The sequence below is a fragment of the Scyliorhinus torazame genome, chromosome 9 (assembly GCF_047496885.1).
Source record: "Scyliorhinus torazame isolate Kashiwa2021f chromosome 9, sScyTor2.1, whole genome shotgun sequence".
Classification (NCBI taxonomy): Eukaryota; Metazoa; Chordata; class Chondrichthyes; order Carcharhiniformes; family Scyliorhinidae; genus Scyliorhinus; species Scyliorhinus torazame.
The window spans coordinates 52,185,499-52,207,099 of NC_092715.1; the positions used below are offsets into that span (position 1 = coordinate 52,185,499).

Here is a 21,601-nt window from a genome sequence, read left to right on the forward strand (position 1 = left end):
CCCTCTCATTCTTCATTAGATTTCACTTGGAGAACTCTCTCATTCTTGGAGAATTTAATAAAATGGGCCTATCTTCCTAGAGTTGGGAAGAATTAAGAGGTAATCGCATTGAAACATTTTTTTTTTTAAATGGTGAGCATGACAGAGTAAATGCTGAGAGGCTCTTTCCCATGATTGGGGGGGGGGGGTTGACAACTTCTGGATGAGGTCAGCCATTTAGGGTTGAGACGAGGTGACATTTCTTAACTCACAGGGTTGTGAATCTTTGGAATTCCCTACTCCAGAGGGCTGTGGATGCTCCACTGTTTTTTAAATATAAATTTAGAGTACCCAATTATTATTTTTTTTCCAATTAAGGGGCAATTTAGCATGGCCAATCCACCTAACCTGCACATCTTTAGGTTGTGGGGTTGAAGCTCGCATAGACATGGGGAGAATGTGCAAACTCCACATGGACTGTGAATCAGGGCCGGGGTCCTCTGCACCGCAATCCCAGTGCTAACCACTGTGCCACATGATGCTCCATTGTTGAGTATATTTAAAAGTGAGGTAGATTTCAGACTTAAGGGAATCAAGGGATATGGGGATCAGGCAATAAAGTGGATTTGAGGTCAAAGATCAGCCATGGTATTACAGCTTATTTCTGCTCCTATTTCTCAAAACTCATTATGATACAGGAGGCAGCCATTCGGCCCATCAAATCTATGCCACAACTGAAATAAAGACTATTAATAGCAAAGAGCTACCCTTCATTTTACAAAAGGGAACATTTAAGTTTCACCTTTCAGAAGCTGGTTTAGGTCAGTAGCATCATTGAGGATCTTCTGGCTATGTCTTGGGCTCCAAAACCTCTTGGGCTCCAATGAATCTGACTTTGAAGACAGATTGCTAGACTTGGCTTCCCTCTGCCTTCGTGACTTTTCCCTCCCTTGACCCCTTTCCCTATCAAAGCTTAACGTGTCCAGGCTGCTGTAGATTTCCTGACTAATATTTTCCTGTTTATTGTGGCACTTCTTTCTACGGCATTTTGCCTTTGACTGCTTACATCGGCGAACAGTAGAAATAGGGCTGCTATCTGGACTCGAGAGAGCGATCACGTCAGTTACTGTACCCTCGGCGTCTTCCCCCTGGTTCTTGGTCTGGCGGGAGTCATTGAATTGCCCTTTTCTTGACTTTGAGGAAGATTTGGGTTTGCGATGGGATGTGGGAACACATAAAGACTGTTTTTCCGACGAAGACGAGGAGAAACAATCCAACTTGGACCCGTCAACGTCCAAATCTGGATCGGAATCAGCAGCTTCATTAGAACTGAGGTGGCTCCCGGGAACAGTCCTCTGGGAACTGGGTCTAACTCCAATATCCCCTTTCCTCTCTTCATCATTCCCCGCTTCATCTGCTGAACTGTTGGCGGAGCCCGTGGTTTTCAGCAGGGGCTCCTCTGGGAAGTTGGCGCCTTTTCCACTGGATGAGGACGAGGTGGACGGGGAGGCCGGCGGCGAGGGAGAGACGGAAACGGGGGGCGAGGGCGAGTGGGAAGCTGGCGACGAGGGGGACGGGGAGGCCAGGGGCGAGGGGGACGTGGAGGCCGGGGCTGACGAGGCGGAGCTCCTCGGCCCAGCCGGCTCCCCGGCCGCGTCTTCGGGGTCGGTGCCCGCCGCTCCGCTTCCCCGCCGGCTCCGACCGACACGGCCCTCGCCAGGCGCGCTGCCCGGCTTCCCGGAGCCGGCGGGCCCGGGGCTGCTGCGCTTCACGCCCCCGGCCGGCTGCCCCTCGCAGTCGCTGTCGAAGAAGGAGTGATCCACCTCCTCGTCCAGGTTCGTGTCGCTATCCATGGGGGCGGCCGCTCAGTGCCGCCGCTCCGACTTCTCTGTGGCAACCGCCGTCCGTAGGCCTCACAATCTGACCCCGCCGTCACTCCCTCTCTGACCCCGTCACTGCCTCACTGGGCCTGGCCGGGCTGGGCTTTCACTCTCTTCTCTCTATTTTAATGGTTTTCGGCTTCGCTTCGGTTCCTTAGGAACGCTGCTAGCGACGTCACTTCCCTTTCCGCCGTGCGTCGCGCCCAGTCTGCCCCCGAGTGGGGGAGCGGAGGCCGACCGTTCCGCTTCGGCTCTGCGGCGCCTCAATGGCGATAAGAGGAGGCGGAGAGTGGAAAGAAACAGTCCGCCCTGAGACCATTTCCAGCAGCCACTTTCCGCACCTGGACTCATGAAGTAGAGTATATAACGCGGCCAATTCCCGGAAGCTCGCTTCTATGAAATTCGCTTCACTCGGTTTGGTGGATTTGTTTAATGGCCTGATTATTGGTGTCTGTATTTTTCTGAGGGTGCGAATGGCCGATGCCACTGAGTTTCGTCGTTGTGTTTAATAATAATCGCTTATTGTCACAAGTAGGCTTCCATGAAGTTACTGTGAAAAGCCCCTAGTCGCCACATTCCGGCGCCTGTTCGGGGAGGCCGGTACAGGAATTGAACCGTGCTGCTGCCTTGTTCTGCATTACGAGCCAGCAGTTTAGCCCACTGTGCTAAACCAACCCCTATATTTTAATATGATTGCACTGAAATCGGGAATCTCAAGGGTGGCAATGTTGTATTGGCGACCCCAGACGTTTCCCTCGGAGATTAATCACTGCTGGACTCCTCTTCAGAGCTGATGACCATTTTCCTCCCTGCCACTTGGCTCCTCGATCAGGAGGTGGCCGTCCTGTTCCTCCTGGTTCATGGCAACAGGTAAGTTAAGTTGTCGCAGGCTTCTTGTGACTCGCTTTGCTGCCATCACTTCACAGAAAATGTACGTACCTAAGCCACATTGCAACTTTATGGGCCCTAGGCTGAGCCAACCACGAAGGTAAGCCCAGTGGTGAATCACTCAATGTGAGGACAGATAGTGCCTACTTGCAGCTGCAAGGAGTACACCATATGACCCTTTGAACCTGCTCCAATTTCAGTATGGTCATGGCTGAGCTGCCTGAACTCCATCCTTCCAGCCCGCTCCTCCTTTTCCATGATTGCCTGAGAGATCAAAAATATATCTATCCTTGCCTTGAATCTATTCCACAACACTCTGAGGTAGAGAATTTCAAAGATTCACAAACCTTTGAGTGAAGAAATTTCTCCTCACCTGAATCCCATATAATTGACCCCTTATCCTAAGGTTTTACCCCCCCTTGTTCTAGATTCCCAGCCAGGGGAAGCAACCTCTTAGAGTCCACCTTGTCGAGCCCTTTCAGAATCTTGTATCTTTCAATGAGATGACCTCTCATTTTTCTAAACTCTCAGAATCCCTACAGTTCTGAAGGGAGGCCATTAGGTCATCAAATCTGCACCAAATTTCTGAAAGAGGACTTCACCCAAGCTCACTTCCCCCGCCTTATCCCATAAACCCCTTAATCTAACCTACACATCTTTTTGGATACTTGAGGGACAATTTAGCATGGCCATTCCACCTAACCTTAACATATTTGGACAGTGGGAGGAAACCGGAGCACCCAGAGGAAACTCACGCAAACATGGGGAGAACATACAAACTCCACACAGACAGTCACCCCAGGCCGGAATTGAACCCCAGGTCTCTGGCGCTGTGAGGCAGCAATGCTAACCACTGTGCTGCCCATCCAGATAATATAGACCCAATTTACTCAGCCTCTCGTTATAGGACAACCCTCTTGTACCACAAATCAAATTCTAGTGTGCCTTTGCTGTGCTGCCTCCAGACAAGTCTATGAGTACTGTATTTTTCAATACAGAATCCAGTGGTTACATTTAAAACTGACCTGATATAAAAGTTAAAGTATAAGACATTATGATTGTTTTACCAATTGATACAATATATATGAAAGGTACAATGGAGAGAATATTGTGCATATTGAAACACTATTTTCTTCATGATGTTTCAATTACACTCTAGTTTTCATCAAAGATGGACACCAATGTGTGACATTTAATAAAGAACTTCAGTGCCATTAAGATATTAGAAGGCATTGCAACAAGCAATCTGATAAGAAAACAATGTGATCAGCCTGTAAGTCAGTCAACAGCCCTGAAAAAAGATATGAATTTGTCACAAAGGGCTGGCAAGATACAAGACGAGTAAAACCATGGTAACAATTCTTGGGGCTGGTGTCCGTTATGACCGTTATCAGGATCGGCTAAAATGAAAGTGAATTCCAGCTGTTCCTATTTATTTCCCTTTTGATATACCGTGTCTGATGATCCTTTTGTTGGCATTTCTATTCAGATGATTATAATGGGAATTATAATTAAAGTTCAGCTTATTTCATATTCTTTGCATGGTGTCCTGAAGGTCACAAATATTCCTGTTGCATAATTTAACATTTTCATCCCAAATTTTGAGCTTAGTTTAAGGAATTAATCATTAAACTGGCAATGCATATTTTTCTGGAAAGTTAGCACATGCACTTTGTGTGTACTATAAAGTTTGGTGTCCATTATTTTACCCATCATGACAAATATTGCACTGCAATCTATTTGATGCTTAAATTGGCAAAAAAATTAGACAACACTGAACATAGGAGCAGGAGTAGGCCATTCAGCTCTTTGAACTTGCTCCGCGATTGAATATGGTCATGGCTGATCCTCTATCTCAACACCATACCCCCACACTCTCCGCAAATCCCATATATTTTCTTCTTAAATATATTCACTGACTTGGATTTCACAGCCTTCTGTGGTAGAGAATTCCACAAGTTCACCACTCTGATTGAGAACTTTCTCTTAGTCTCAATCCTAAATGGCCTAACCCATATCCTGAGACTGACCCCCAGTTCTAGATCCCCCAGCCAATAGGAAACAATGTCCAACCCTACCAGAATTTTATACATTTCAGTGAGATCCCCTCTCATTCTTCTAAACGTTCGTGAATCTAGGCCTAATCGACCTATTCTCCCCTCAAACGACAATCTTATCATCCCAGGGATCAGTATGGTGAACATTCATTGAACTCCCTTTATGGTAAGTATATCTTTTCTTCTATAAGGAGACCAAAACTGTACATAGTACCCAGGTGTGGTTTCACCAAAGCCCTGAACAGTTGCAATAAGGTTTCTTACAATGAAGGCCGGCATACAATTTTTCTTCTAACTGCTTGTTATACTTGCACACTTGCTTTCAGTGACTGGTGTACTAGGACACCCAAGTTCCTTAGTAGGTCAACATTCCCAATCTACCACTATTTAAATAATACTCTGACATTCAGTTCTCTTTTTGATGTGGATGACCTCACATTTATCCACGTTCTACATCTGGTATGTATTTGTCCACTCACTCAACTTGTCTAAATCATCTTGAAGCTTCTTAACATCCTCCTCACCACTCGCATTCCCACCAAGTTTACGTTATCAGCAAACTTGGAAATATTACTTTGGTTATCCAATCCAAACCATTGATGTATATTGTGAATAGCTGGGACTACAACCACTGATCCTTGCGGGACTCCACATGTCACTTTCTGCCACTTCAAAAAGACCCATTTATTCCTACTCTCTGTTTCCTGTCTACTAACCAATTCTCAATACATGAGAATTACCCCCAATCCCATCCGCTTTACTTTTACATACTAACCTCTTTAGTGGGGCTTTATCATAAACTTTCTGATAATCCAAATACACCCTTATCTATCTAATTACGTCCTCAAAAAACTCCAGTTGGTTTGTTAAACATGATTTCTCTTTCATGAATCCAAGCTGACTTTGTCCAATACCATGATGTCTTCTAAGTGTCCTTTTATAATAGACGCTAGCATTTTCCCTACTTGTAATTCCGTTTTCTCTCTCCCTCCTTTGTTAAATAGTGGGGTTACATTTGCCACCCTCCAATCTGCCATGGATGTTCCAGAATTTACAGAACTTTGGAAGATGACAATCAACACATCCACCATTTCTATAACCACATCCTTTCGTACCCTGGGATGTAGATTATCAGACCGTTGGGATTTATCAGCTTTCAGTCTGTTAATTTCTCTAGCACAATTTTTCTGGTAATACTAGTTTCCTTCAATTCCACCTTCCCACAAGACCATTGAGTCCTTAGCATTTCTGGGAATTTATTGTGTCTTCCTTTGTGAAGGTAGAACTGAAGCAGTTTAAAAAAAAAATGTAAAAACATTTTATTAAGGCATTTATGATTTTATAGCAATAAACAATACAAATACAAATGTACACATAGTTCAGTGCGTAACATCCCTCCATTTCCCATTGTTCCCGCCTACACTAAACACAAAATAACCTAACTCCCCCATAACCCCCCCCCCCCCGCCTTATTGAATCTGCTGACAGTTTAGTTTTCTCCGAGGAAGTCGATAAACGGCTGCTACCTCCGGACGAACCCTAACGTTGATCCTCTCAGGGCGAACTTAATTTTCTCAAGTCTGAGAAACCCAGCCATGTCACTAACCCAAACCCCTGATTTTTGGGGATTTCGAGTCCCTCCACGCTACCAAGGAGGCAATGGCCAAAACGTCAGCCTCTCTCGCCCCCTGGACTCACGGATCTTCCGACACTCCGAAAATCACTATCTCTGGACTCGGCGCTACCCTTGTTTTTAGTACCATGGACATGACATTCCCAAATTCCTGCCAGTGTCCCCCTAAGTTTTGGGCATGGCCAAAACATATGGACATGGTTTGCTGGCCCTCCTGTACGCCTCACACACTTGTCCTCAATCCCCCAAAACTTGCTCATCCGGGCCACCGTCATGTGTGCCTGGTGAACCATCTTGAATTGTATCAGGCTGAGCCTGGCACATGATGAGGACGTGTTGACTCTGCTCAAATTGGGGGGGGGGGGAGGGAAAGTCAGGGAACCAAGAGGTGAAGTAATCAGTGGGAAGCGTAGCTGCTTAGGAATACAAAAAAGCACGAAAAGACAAAACTCAGGAGAGGTTACGATAGTCCCCATCCCACAAAATATGACACAGTGTATGGAAAGGCTCAGTAAACCAAGGTCCACCACACTAAGAAAACAAAAAGGGATGGTCAATAGAGAATTAAAGGTGCTATATTTAAATGCGTGCAGTGTACGGAACAAGGTAGATGAGCTTATGGCCAGATTGTGACTGGCAGGTATGATGTGGTAGGCATCACAGAGACGTGGTTGCAGGGGGTTCAGGACTGGCATTTAAACATCCAGGGATTCACAACCTATCGAAAAGACAGAGAGGAGGGCAGAGGGGGCGGGGTTGCCTTGTTAATTAGGAATTAAATTAAATCAATAGCACTAAACGACATAGGGTCAGATGATGTGGAGTCTGTGTGGGTTGAGTTGAGGAACCACAAAGGCAAAAAAAACATAATGGGAGTTATGTACAGGCCTCCTAACAGTGGTCAGGACCGGGGGCACAAAATGCACCACGAAATAGAAAGTGCATGTCATAAAGGGAAGGTCACAGTGATCATGGGGGACTTCAATATGCAGGTGGACTGGGTAAATAATGCTGCCAGTGGACCCAAGGAAAGGGAATTAATTGAATGTTTACAGGAGGGCTTTTTGGAACAGCCTTGTGATGGAGCCCACGAGGGGACAGGCCATTCTGGACTTAGTGTTATGTAATGAGCCAGACTTGATTAAAGATCTGAAAGTAAGGGAGCACTTAGGAGGCAGTGATCATAATATGGTAGAATTCAATCTCCAATTTGAAAGAAAGAAGGTAGAATCAGATGTAAAGGTGTTACAGTTAAATAAAGGTAACTACAGGGGCATGAGGGAGGAACTGACGAAAATAGACTGTGAGCAGAGCCTAGTGGGAAAGACAGTAGAACAGCAATGGCAGGAGTTTCTGGGAGTAATTGAGGACACAGTGCAGAGGTTCATCCCAAAGAAAAGAAAGGTTATCAGAGGGGGGATTAGGCAGCCATGGCTGACAAAGGAAGTTAGGGAATGCATCAAAGCAAAAGAGAAAGCCTATAATGTGGCAAAGAGTAGTGGGAAGTCAGAAGATTGGGAAGGCTACAAAAACAAACAGAGGATAACAAAGAGAGAAATAAGGAAAGAGAGGATCAAATATGAAGGTAGGCTAGCCAGTAACATTAGGAATGATAGTAAAAGTTTCTTTAAATACATTAAAAACAAACGGGAGGCAAAAGTTGACATTGGGCCGCTCCAAAATGACGCTGGTAATTTAGTGATGGGAGACAAGGAAATAGCCGAGGAACTAAATAAGTACTTTATGTCAGTCTTCACAGTAGAAGACATGAGTAATATCCCAACAATTCCGGAGAGTCAGGGGGCAGAGTTGAATATGGTAGCCATCACAAAGGAGAAAGTGCTAGAGAAACTAAGAGGTCTAAAAATTGATAAATCTCCGGGCCCAGATGGGCTACATCCTAGAGTTCTAAAGGAGATAGCTGAAGAAATAGTGGAGGCATTAGTTATGATCTTTCAAAAGTCACTGGAGTCAATGAAAGTCCCAGAGGATTGGAAAATCGCTGTTGTAACCCCCCTGTTCAAGAAGGGAACAAGGAAAAATATAGGCCAATTAGCCTAACCTCGGTTGTTGGCAAGATTCTAGAATCCATTGTTAAGGATGAGATTTCTAAATTCTTGGAAGTGCAGGGTCGGATTAGGACAAGTCAACATGGATTTAGTAAGGGGAGGTCGTGCCTGACAAACCTGTTAGAGTTCTTTGAAGAGAAAACAAATAGGTTAGACCACGGAGAGCCAATGGATGTTATCTATTTTGACTTCCAAAAGGCCTTTGATAAGGTGCCTCACGGGAGACTGCTGAGTAAAATAAGGGCCCATGGTATTCGAAGCAAGGTACTAACATGGATTGACGTTTGGCTGTCAGGCAGAAGGCAGAGAGTTGGGATAAAAGGTTCTTTTTCGGAATGGCAACCGGTGACGAGTGGTGTCCCGCAGGGTTCAGTGTTGGGGCCACAGCTGTTCTCTTTATATATTAACGATCTAGATGACGGGACTGGGGGCATTCTGGCTAAGTTTGCCGATGATACAAAGATAGGTGGAGGGGCAGGTAGTATGGAGGAGGTGGGGGGCTGCAGAAAGAATTAGACAGTTTAGGAGAGTGGTCCAAGAAATGGCTGATGAAATTCAACGTGGGCAAGTGCGATGTCTTGCACTTTGGAAAAAAGAATAGAGGCATGGACTATTTTGTAAACGGTGACAAAATTCATAATGCTGAAGTGCAAAGGGACTTGGGAGTCCTAGTCCAGGATTCTCTAAAGGTAAACTTGCAGGTTGAGTCCGTAATTAAGAAAGCAAATGCAATGTTGTCATTCATCTCAAGAGGCTTGGAATATAAAAGCAGGGATGTACTTCTGAAGCTTTATAAAGCATTAGTTAGCCCCCATTTAGAATACTGTGAGCAATTTTGGGCCCCACACCTCCGGAAGGACATACTGGCACTGGAGCGGGTCCAGCGGAGATTCACACGGATGATCCCAGGAATGGTAGGCCTAACATAGGATGAACGTCTGAGGATCCTGGGATTATATTCATTGGAGTTTAGGAGATTGAGGGGAGATCAAATAGAAACTTACAAGATAATGAATGGCTTAGATAGGGTGGATGTAGGGAAGTTGTTTCCATTAGCAGGGGAGACTAGGACCCGGGGCACAGCCTTAGAATAAAAGGGAGTCACTTTAGAACAGAGATGAGGAGAAATTTCTTCAGCCAGAGAGTGGTGGGTCTGTGGAATTCATTGCCACAGAGGGCGGTGGAGGCCGGGACGTTGAGTGCCTTTAAGACAGAAATTGATAAATTCTTGATTTCTCGAGGAATTAAGGGCTATGGAGAGAGAGCGGGTAAATGGAGTTGAAATCAGCCATGATTGAATGGTGGAGTGGACTCGATGGGCCGAATGGCCTTACTTCCGCTCCTATGTCTTATGGTCTTATGGTCTCAGAGCATCCTCCCACAGACCTGCCTCTACCTCCCCTCCCAGCTCATCTTCCCATTTACGCTTTAGCTCACCTATCTGTGTTTCCTCCCGTTCCATGAGTTCTTTATAGCTATCTGAAACCTTCCTCTCCCACACCCCCATTTTAGAAACTACCTTGTCCTGTATCTCCTGTGGCGGTAGAAGCGGAAAGGTCGCAACCTGCCTTTGCACAAAATCCCTCAGCTGTAGATATCGAAACCCATTCCCTCCTAGCAATTCAAACTCCTCCTTCAAATCCTCTGAACATGGAAATCTCCCATCAATAAATAGATCCCCCAGCCTCTCAATCCCTGCTACCTCTGAAACCCCCCATCCAGCCTCCCCGGGACAAAGAGGTGATTACCACAAATTGGCGGCCACACCGACATTCCCTCCACTCCCATGTGCTTCCACCATTGCCCCCAGACTCTCAGGGCCGCTACCCCCCCCACCCCCCCCCCCCCCCCCCCCCCCCCCCCCCCCACTATCCACTTCCTGATCATGGCTATATTTGCCGCCCAGTAGTTCGGCAGCGCCAACCCACCCCCACCCCACGGCTTCGCTCCAGCAACACTTTCGTTACTCGCGGGGTTTTACCCTCCCCCACAAAACCAGGGATCACCCTATTCACCCGCTTAAAAAAGGCCTTTGGTATAAAAATAGGGAGGCACTGAAAAACAAACAGAAATCTCGGGAGGACCATCAATTGTACGGTTTGTACCCTCCAGTGACAGCGGGAGCATGTCCCACCTCCAAAGGTCCTCCCTCATTTGCTCAACTAGCCGGGTCAAATTCAATTAATGTAACTTCTCCCATCCCTGTGCCACCTGAATTCCCAAATAACGGAAGCTCCCTCCCACCACTTCAAATGGCAGCTGCCCCAGTCTCCTCTCCTGCCACCTCGCCTGGATCACAAAAACCTCACTTTTACCCACATTCAATTTGTACCCCGAGAACTGCCAAATTCCCTAAGATCCGCATAATCTCCCCCAACCCCCTACCGTGTCGAAAATATATAGGAGTAGGTCGTCTGCATATAACGAGACCTTGAGTTTCATCCCCCCGGACTAGCCCCTTCCAGTCCTTTGATGCTCTCAGCGCCATCGCCTATGGCCAAGGCAAACAACAGTGGGGAGAGAGGACACCCTTGCTTGACCCTCGGTGGAATTTAAAGTAGTGCAAACTCAGCCCACTCATCCGCACACTCGCCACCGGTGCCTGGTATAGCAACCAAACCCAGCCAATAAAGCCCAGCCCAAACCCAAACCGTACCAGCACCTCCCACAAATAATTCCATTCCACCCGGTCAAAAGCCTTTTCCGCATCCATAGTGACCACTACCTCCGCCTCCCTCCCCTCGGAGGGCATCATGATCACTTCAGAAGCCTTCTAACATTGGCCGTTAGCTGCCTGCCTTTAACAAACCCCATTAGGTCTTCCCCTATCACCTCCGGAACAGAGTCCTCTATCCTTGAGGCCAAAACCTTGGCCAGCAATTTGGCATTGACATTCAGTAGGGAGATTGGTCTGCATGACCCACATTGCTCTAGGTCCTTCTCCCGCTTCAGGATCAGTGATATCGAAGCCTGCGACATTGTTGGGGGAAGGACACCTCGCTCCCTAGCCTCATTAAATGCCCTCACCAGCAGCGGGCCCAGTACCTCAGAGAACTTCTTGTAAAATTCCCCAGGGTAACCGTCCGGTCCCGGGGCCTTGCCCGCTGAAGCAGTTGTTTAATTGCTGTGCCATTTCCTAGTTCTCTATTACAAATTCACCTGTTTCAGACTATAAGGACATTTGTCTTTTCCTATTTATATACTTATAAATACGGGTTCAATTCCCGTACCGGCCTCCCCGAACAGGCGCTGGAATGTGGCGACTAGGGGCTTTTCACAGTAACTTCATTGAAGCCTACTTGTGACAATAAGTGATTATTATATAATTATATTATTACGTGGCGGCCATGCTGGGTAAGAATGGCAGGTTTCCTTCCCGAAAGAATATTGTTGAACTGGTGGCTTTTTCACAACAATGTGATAGCTTCATGGCCACTTTTACGGGTACCAGTTTTAGGGCAGCACGGTAGCATTGTGGATAGCACAATTGCTTCACAGCTCCAGGGTCCCAGGTTCGATTCCGGCTTGGGTCACTGTCTGTGCGGAGTCTGCGCATCCTCCCCGTGTGTGCGTGGGTTTCCTCCGGGTGCTCCGGTTTCCTCCCACAGTGCAAAGATGTGCGGGTTAGGTGGATTGGTCATGATAAATTGCCCTTCGTGTCCAAAATTGCCCTTCGTGTTGGGTTATGGGGATAGGGTGGAGGTGCTGAACTTGGGTAGGGTGCTCTTTCCAAGAGCCGGTGCAGACTCGATGGGCCGAATGGCCTCCTTCTGCACTGTAAATTCTATGTTTATCGAAACTTTTCCAGTCCACTTTTATGCTGCTTGCCAGTTTACTTTCATACTTATTTTCTACCCTTGATTAATTTCTTTGTCCTCCTTTGCTGAATTCTGAACCGCTCCCAATTCTCAGGCTTACTACTTTTCCTAGAAACTTTATATGACTCCTCTTTGGGTCTAATGCTGTCTGAGGGGCTGGTTTAGCACAGTAGGCTAAACAGCTGGCTTGTAATGCAGAAGAAGGCGAGCAGCATGGGTTCAATTCCCGGCCTCCCCGAACAGGCGCCGGAGTGTGGCGACTAGGGGCTTTTCACAGTAACTTAATTGAAGCCTACTTGTGACAAGAAGCGAGTATTATTATTATTATTAATAATTTATTTTGTAAGCCATGATTGGGCTGCTTTTCGTGTTGTGTTTTTGCTCCAGAAAGTAATGTGTAACTGTTGCAGTGCCTACTCTCCTTAAGTGTCAGCTATTGCCTAGCCACCATCATGTCTTTTAATGAAGTCCCCAACCAATCTTCGCCAACTCACATCCAATCTGATTCTACATCTAGATTTTCTGAACAATATTTCTCCTACTATTGCACTGATTTCATCCTTAACTTACAACACCACCCAAAATCCTTTCCGTTTTTTGCCTGTCCTTCCTAAATATTGAATACCCTTGGATATTCAATTCCCAACCTTGGTCACCCAGCAGCCATGTCTCTGTCATCGCAATCATATCTTATCCATTTACCAATTTGCGCCGTTAATTCAACAGCCTTATTGTGTATGCTCCACGCAGCCATAATAATACTTTTGGAAGTCGCAATGAGTACTTCATAATATCAAATAATATGGCAATGCTGATTTCATTTTTGTTAATGCATTTGAAGAGAAGCCTTCCTGTTCTTCTTGAAGAAAACACATTCTCTACACAGACAAACCACACAGAGGGAAAGGGTGGCTGAAAGGTCAAGAACATATTAATAAAAATAAAAGGATAAAGGATCTTTGCACTAGGATGGCTTCCAGTTAATGTCCTTCTGGAGTTCAAGCTTTCATAGCTTGACATGATTTTCTCTGGAAAGGTTGTCTACTTTCTCTGTAAATTCAATATCATTTCAAATAAATATGTAAATTTCATAGTATTTCATAGTAAATATGTGCCATGCACTCACTGGTTATAGTACAATAAAGCAGTTCTTTACTTCAGCAATAACAGAGAGAGAGAGACTGTTCCTTCTCCTTTAAAGGTGTTATCACTTTACGCAGCTCTCTCAGACGCATTGCATAGGAACCAATCACTTACTGTTGTCAACAGAACATTGTCCCTGGCCAACCTACAGGTTGCCAGCCAGCCAATCAAACCAATTTCTTCCAAAGCTGGTTCTTAAGCTCTACTCAGTGCCAATGAGTCTCCTTGCCAAAATACAAAACCTGCAAAACACTGTCCTAATTAGCAGGGTGCTTCAGCTTGAGTCCTCTGCTTAACGGCACATTCTGATTATGGGTCCATGGACCAAAAATAATAAAACATAAGAAATGGGAACAAAGGAAATAACAAGAAAGTCTCTTACACTGAAGTTGCAACCAGAAGAATTGCTGCACCATGTAAGAGAAGATCTCGTGAGGTATTTTTCCCTCATAATTTTTATTTATATTTATTTTAAAAATGCAATAATTAATTTAAGTTAAAATGAAATAGAACACTAAGAAGTATTACAATTAGCTGCAATTTTAAAACACTATTTGAAGATTTGAAAAGGAACCATGTATGTTTTCTTCCTCAATTGATGTTTGCATAGTGAAGCGGAGTAACTGATAATATTTCATGGAGTGCACAAATGCCCTGAAGATAATGTTTTCCCCCATCATTGTATCTTTAGGTTTCTCCTTTTTTACTTTCAGGACATGACATCCAGGAAGGATAGTTTGTTGCAGTGAAGCATAAAGCAAGCAATCGTACAACATCTTCATGGCAGAGGCGTGCAATAGTTTCTGCAGTATAACTATAAATTCATTTGTAAAGACTGAAGGAAGCTAATGAAGCACTTTTGGCCCAAATACCAAGACTGAAGCAGCAAAACAAGTATTCTTAGCCTGAACCAAAATATGCTTGACTGTTAATTGCTGCATATCTTTTTATTCTTTTGTGAATTAACTGAATTCATCAAATTATCTGTGTTACTAGTGATGTAATGAATGCTGTGCAGTTAATAAAAGCAAAAAAAACCTTGTCAATAAGGCTTATACTGCTGTTCAATTTTTCCTTCTCCAATTGCCGTTCCTTGAAGTCTTGTGACAGGACATACATTTGAAGTACAGAAAGAAATTTGGCGATGAATTATACGACCTGATAATCTTTGGAAGGTTCGTCATGGGAAGCCATGAGTAGTATTGTGTACACAGTGAACAACCCAGAGTGCTCAAAAAAAATAACAATTTAACTTTTCTGCAATGAACATGCAAAATGGCAAGAAGTGCCTTCCAGACTCTCGATCTTTCTGTTTTTTCTAACGCTAGGATAGCACTTTCATAGCCGGGTACATAGAAAATAGAAGCAGGCTCCCCCATTCATTATGCTCATGGATGGCTATCAAGTTCAATGCCCTGACCCAGTCCCCCCCCCCCCCCCCCCCACCCTTGATACTTTTACTCCCAAGAGCAATATCTAATTTCTTGAAATTACACAACGTTTTGGTCTCAACTACTTTTAGTGGTAGTGAATTCATAGTCACCATCTGGGTGAAGACATTTCTCCTCACCTCAGTCCTAAAAGGTTTACCCCTTATCCTCAAACTATGACCCCTGGCCTGGTTCTGGACTCCTCCACCATCGGGAACATTCTTTCTGAATCTAACCTGTCTAATCCAATTGGAATTTTATAAGTTTCTATGAGATCCCCTCTCGTTCTTCGAAAACCCAACGAATATAACCCAAACCAACTTAGTCTCTCCTCGTATGACAGTCCCGTTATCCCAGGAATCAGCCTGGTAAACCTTTGCTGCACTCCATAGCAAGAACATCCTTTCTCAGCTGAGGACACCAAAACTACACAATACTCCAGGCGTGGCCTCACCAATGCCCTATACAATTGCAGTAAAACATTTCTATTCAAATCATCTCACTATGAAGGCCAGTATACCATTTGCCTTATTGAACATTTATTCTTGTATTTCCTCCCTTTTTGTCTGGGCCTGGGACCAGCTGGCCTTCACTAATGGAGCAGTCCTTGTACTGTAGTTACTTTGGATTTTTTTCTTTAAATTCATTACACACGATGCATGGCACATTTATGCTGAATGTAAATTTTATGTTACAACTTGAGGTATCTTGAAATCAGAGGGTTTTATTTCACATATATGAGTTAACAAATGTTTGTACTTGCTGTGTAGTTTTTCATAGAATTGCACTTATTTACAAGTTTTGGTATCCATGTGATGAATATTACATGTTCAAACTGACGTTTGAATTTTAGAGTATTTTAAAAGATGTTACAAAATTATAAAATCTTATATAGAGAAAGCTGTTTAAATCAAGCATAATGATTCCTGACCACAAAATAAGTAGACCCTCGATGACTCCATCAATGGAGTAACGTGTCACCGTATAAACGTTTTGATGTTCAGTTGATGTGATAAGATTATATGAAGGAAAGTTTGATTATACAATTCATGCTGTCGGCTTAGAGGACTTCTAGAAAAATTGCTACTTGTATGCTTTTACAGCCACTGGGAGGCGACAAATGATGAATGTTACATAATGCAAGGTATGTGTTAAATGCTGTTTTTATAAACTCACCATTGAAAAATATATATTTTTACTGTATCCCGTTGTGAGGATAGTTGAATTAAATAAAGTCCCCATCTACCACCACACTCCTGCACCTGGCTGTACTTGAACAATATCTCCTTCAATTTGTCTCACTTCCTCAAAACGAAAAGTGTTGCTGTGGGTACCCTAGTTATGCCTAACCTCTTGTGGAGTATATGGGACATTCCTTGTTCCAGCCCTACTCCGACCCACTCTTCTAACTCTTTTTCTGGTACATAGATGACTAGCGGTGTTGCTTCCTGCTCTCGGCTGGAAATTGAAACAATCATCAATTTTGCTTCCAATTTCTACTCTTCTCTTATCTTCACATGGTCCATCACCCGACACTTCTCTTCCTTAACTTCTCTAAGTCCATTTCCACTGATATTCATTATAAACACACTGAGTCCCACTGCTCCCGCAAGGGCTCCACTCCCATTTTTCCTGTCGTCTTCGCTTCTGCTATGATGCTACTTTCCACAACAGCACTTCCGATAAGTCTTTTCTCTCAACCAAGGTCCCTCACCCCACATCTGTAACTGTGGTTGACAGGATAAACTGTATGGCCCATTTCCCTCCCCAGAACTACTATAGGGTTCCCCTGGTCCTCTCATTCCACCTCACCAGCCTCCACATAAGGATCATCCTCATCATTTCCTCCAGCGTGATGCCACCACCAAACACATCTACCCCTCCCCTCCCTTGTCAACATTCCGGAGGGATTGTACTCTCCGGGGCACCCTGGTTCACTCCACTATCACTCGCAACACCTTATCCCCTTCCCACAGCACCTTCCCATGCAATTGCAGGAGTTGTAACACCTGTCCTCTAGCCTCCACTCTCCTCACTGTGCATGCGTCTGAGTATTCGTTCCAGGTGAAGCATCTATTTGTATTTTCTTCAATTTAGTATACTGTATTCGCTGCTCTCAATGCGGTCTTCTCTCCATTAGGAAAGCTGGGAGACATCTGCTCAATCCTCGAGCATTGCCCCAACCTTCCAGTCGCTTGTCATTTTAATTCACCATCTTTCATGCTCACATATTTTGGTCCTCGGCCTGTTGTCATCGTAGAATCATGGAATCCCTACAGTGCTCAGGGAAGCCATTCGGCACATCTGCACCGACCCTTTGAATGAGCACTCTACCCATATCTACCCTGCCCTGCCCTGCCCTATCTCCATAACCCCGTAACCTAACCTGTACATCCCTGGACACTAAGGGGTAATTTAGCATGGCCAATCCACCTATGTTCCAGTGAGGTCCAACACAAGCTTGAGGAACAACACCTCATCTTTCAATTAGGTACTTTAAAACCTTCTGGACTTAACATTGAGTTCAACAACTTCATATCGTGAACTCTGTCCTCCATTTGAATTTTATTTTGCCAAGTATCAGCCTGAACCTTGTTTTCATTTTTTTCTTTCACACACAGCTAGCTGTCCTTTATTCTGCCATTCACTCTTACCCTGGACCAATGCTTTGTTTCTTTACTACAACTACAAAACAGGACTACTTGCATGCCAAACAGCTGAAGAAGCGTGCGACGGACAAAGCTAAGGGATCCCACAACCAATGGATAAGGTCAGAATTCTGCAATTCCACAACCAGTTCTGATTTGTGGTGGACCATTAAATAACTAACCGAATGAGGAGGCTCCATAAATATCCTCACCCTCAATGATGGAAGAGCTCAGCAAGTCAGTGCAAAGGACAAGCTGAAGCATTTTCAACCATCGCCAGTCAGAAGTGCCAGTTGGATGAGCCATCTCGACCTCTGGAGGTCCCCAGCATCATAGATGTCAATTTTAGGCCAATTTGATTCACTCCACATGATATCAAGGAATGGCTGAAGGTACAGGATACTGCAAAGGCGATGGACCCTGACGGCATCCCAGCAGTAGAACTGAAGACTTGTGCTCCAGAACTAGGCAAAACCCCCTAGCCTCTCTTCAAGCGCAGCGGTAACAGCATATCTAAGAATATGAAATCAAATCAGACAACACTTTAAATTTGGGCCTATGTCGCTACTGGCGTCGATCTGTAGGAACCATAGGTTTGCACCGACTGGGATGGATTCAACGTATAAGGTGAGGGAGGAGATTGAGAGGTTTAGGGATTTTTTTCGTGGAGGGTAGGTTTGCAGGGCTGGAGGAGTTGATGGAGAAGTTCCAGAGGGAATGTTTTTAGGTTAGTGCAGGTGCAAAATATTGTGCATAAGGAAGTCTTTGTTTCTTCAGTTGCCAGTGTTTTCACTTATGGATAAGTTGCTATCTCTTGACTAGATAGGGGAAGGGAGGATATCCGACGTATATAGACAGATTATGGCGATGGAGAAGGCTGCGTTGGATGAAGTAAAGGGGAAATGGGAGGAAGAGCTGTGTTTGGTTTTGGAGGAGGGGGTGTGGAATGAAGTTCTGCACAGGGTCAATTTAACGTCCTCGTGTGCAACTTTGAGTTTGACAGTTTAAAGTGGTGCACAGGGCGCATTTGACCAGGGCACGTATGAGTGGGTTCTTCCTGGGTGTAGAGGATAGATGTGAGCGTTGTTTGAGGGGCCGGCGAACCACCCCCATATGCTTTGGCCCTGCCCTAAGCTGGTTAAGTTCTGGGTTTCCTTCCTCAAATCAATGTTGGCGGTTTTGGGAGTTAGAGTGGGGCCGTGCCCAATGGTGGCGATCTTTGGAGTGTCGGACTTGCCGGGGCTGGCAGGAGGGGATGAAGCCCGATATTTTGGCCTTCGCCTCTCTTATAACCTGGAGGTGAGTCTTGCTTGGATGGAGGGCATCGGCGCCACCTAAGGCTTTGGTATGGTTGGGAGATTTGTCGGATTTCCTAAATCTGGATAAAATCAAATACGACCTAAGGGGAATGGAGGAGGGATTTTACTGTAGGTGGCTGCCTTCATTACCTTCTTTAAAGATCTGGTTATCATCATCAACTTGGGCGGGTGGGGGGAGGTTGCTTGGAAGCACAGGTGATGGGGGGGTTCTGGGCAAATCCGGGCTAGGTCGGGCTGGGTGATACTTTTATAAAAATTGTATAAATTTGTTTGCCTATTCTGTATGTTACAATTGAAAAACGTTTTGAATAAAAATATATTTTTAAAAACCGCTAGCCAAGCTGTTCCAGTACAGATACAACACTGACATCTAGCGACAATGTGGAAAATTGCCCAGGAATGTCCTGTCCACAAATAGATAGATAGTTTTCATGGAATTTACAGGGTGGAAGGAGGCCATTAGGACCATCCGGTCTGCACCGGCCCCTGGAAAGAGCACCCCACCTAAGCTCACACATCCCTATTGCAGTAACCCCACCTAAGCTTTTGGACACTAAGGGCAATTTAGCATTGCCGATCCACCTAACCTACACATCTTTGGACTGTGGTAGGAAACCGGAGCACCCGGAGGAAACCCACGCCGACACGAGGAGAATGTGCAGACTCCACATAAATAGTGACCCAAGCCGGGAATCGAACCTGGGACTCTGAAGCTGTGAAGAAACAGTGCTAACCACTATGCTACCGAGCCGCCCAATAGCAGGAACTGAACTGGACCAGCCATGTAAATACTGTGGCTACACAGATCAGTCTGGGAATTCAGTGGCAGCAACGCCTCTCCTGAATCCCTGAAGCCTGTCCACCATTTGCAAAGAAAAAGTTTGGAGTGGAATGCAATAATTTCCGCTTGTCTGGATGGATGAGTGCAACTCGAACGATACTCAAAAATATTCACTGCAATTCAGAATTAAGCACTCCATCCACCTTAAAGATTCACTCCCTCCACCACTGATGCACAGTGGTATCGCCGTATCCAAAACAGAAGATGCATGGTAGCAACTTGTCAATCTTCCTTTGACCGTACCTTCCAAATCCACAACCTCTACTACCTCGAGGGACAAGGGCAGCAGGTGCATGGGAACACCACCACTTGAAATTTCCCTTCCAAGCCATGCACCATCCTGACTTGATACTATATCGCTGTACCTTCACTGTCACTTCTGTTTCTGCTTCAGCTAAATCTGCATCACAGACTGATGCCCGTATTCTGTCTACATTTACATGGATAGCACAAGCTAAACATTTGTGTTTTGTGTGAATGTCTACCTTGTGTTTTGTCAAGTCTGGGGAGCACCTGGTCCTTGTTTCTGTCAATTCTCACTGGTTCAAAATCCTGGATCTCTTTCCCTGACAGCACCATGGGTGTACCAACATCAGATGCTCACACCCCATGAAAGAATTTTTAAAAACAAATTATTACAGTGTTTGAGCTATTTTTGGAGACAACGTTTGATGTGCTGGCTACAAACTCGATTGTACAAATGAGATGGTATTCAATAATGAAGGCAAATGGTATATCGGCCTTCATAGCGAGAGGATTTGAGTAGAGGAATAGAGATGTTTAACTGCAATTATATAGGGCACTGGTGAGGCCACACCTGGAGTATTGTGTGCAGTTTTGGTGCCCTTATCTGAGGAAGGATGTTCGTGCTATGGAGGGAGTACAGCGAAGGTTTACCAGGCTGATTCCTGGGATGGCGGGATTGTCATATGAGGAGAGACAAGTCGGTTAGGATTATATTCATTGGAGTTTAGAAGAGTGAGAGAGGATCTCATAGAAACTTTTAAAATTCTAACAGGATTAGACCGGGTAGATTCAGAAAGAATGTTCCCACTGGTGGGGGAGTCCAGAACGAGGGATAGTAGTTTGAGGATAAGGGGTAAACCTTTTAGGACTGAGTTGAGGAGAAATGTCTTCACCCAGAGATTGGTGACTGAATTCACTACTACAAAAAGGTAAAAGCGTTGTGTAATTTCAAGAGGGAGTTAGATAAAGCTCTTGTGGCTGAAGGGATCAAGGGATATGGGGGGAAGGCACGGTCAAGGTATTCAACTTGCTGATCAGCCATGATCATAATGAATAATGAAGCAGTCTCGAAGGGCCAAATGCCCTCTTCCTGCTTCTATTTTCTCTGAAATGCAAGTTGTATAGCTGTGCTATATAGCAGGGGTGTAAGTAATGCACACTGTTTTGAAGGGAGATTAGTAAATTAGTAGAACCTCGTGGAGTGGTGCAGCGACAACAATCTCTCCCTCAATGCCAGCAAAACTAAAGAGCTGGTCATTGACTTCAGGAAGCAAAGTATCATACACACCCCTGTCTGCATCAAAGGGGCTGAGGTGGAGATGGTTAGCAGCTTCAAATTCCGAGTGGTACACATCACCAAAAATCTGTCCTGGTCCACCCACGTCGACACTACCACCAAGAGAGCACAACAGCGCCTATACTACCTCAGGTAAGTTAGGAAATTTGGAATGTCCACACTAACTCTTACCAACATTTACAGATGCACCATAGAAAGCATCCTATCTGGCTGCATCACAGCCTGGTATGACAGCTGCTCTGCCCAAGACTGCAAAAAACTTCAGAGAGTCGTGAACACAGCCCAGTCCATCACACAAACCTGCTTCCCATCCATTGACCCCCATCTATACCTTCTGCTGCCTGGGGTAAGTG

At 45.1% G+C, this 21,601-nt stretch overlaps 1 protein-coding gene and 1 long non-coding RNA gene across 3 annotated transcripts in view; one reads left to right on the top strand and one right to left on the bottom strand.

The window, feature by feature from the left end:
* cfap97 (cilia and flagella associated protein 97) overlaps window positions 1-1,998 on the bottom strand; it is a 67,999-nt gene extending 66,001 nt beyond the window's left edge. The window contains exon 1 of one of the 2 annotated variants that reach the window (XM_072515883.1): window positions 1,046-1,998. In XM_072515883.1, coding sequence (XP_072371984.1) covers window positions 1,046-1,832 — 787 coding nt within the window. In that variant the 5' untranslated portion in view covers window positions 1,833-1,998. Of the gene's footprint in view, window positions 1-781 lie in introns of both variants that reach the window. The other variant, XM_072515882.1, reaches the window with a different exon arrangement.
* A 54-nt stretch (window positions 1,999-2,052) lies between these two features.
* Window positions 2,053-14,516, top strand: LOC140429200 (uncharacterized). Its single transcript, XR_011949013.1, has 2 exons — window positions 2,053-2,729; window positions 14,181-14,516. It is a non-coding gene; the product is annotated as an uncharacterized lncRNA (long non-coding RNA).
* Window positions 14,517-21,601: the final 7,085 nt, after the last annotated feature.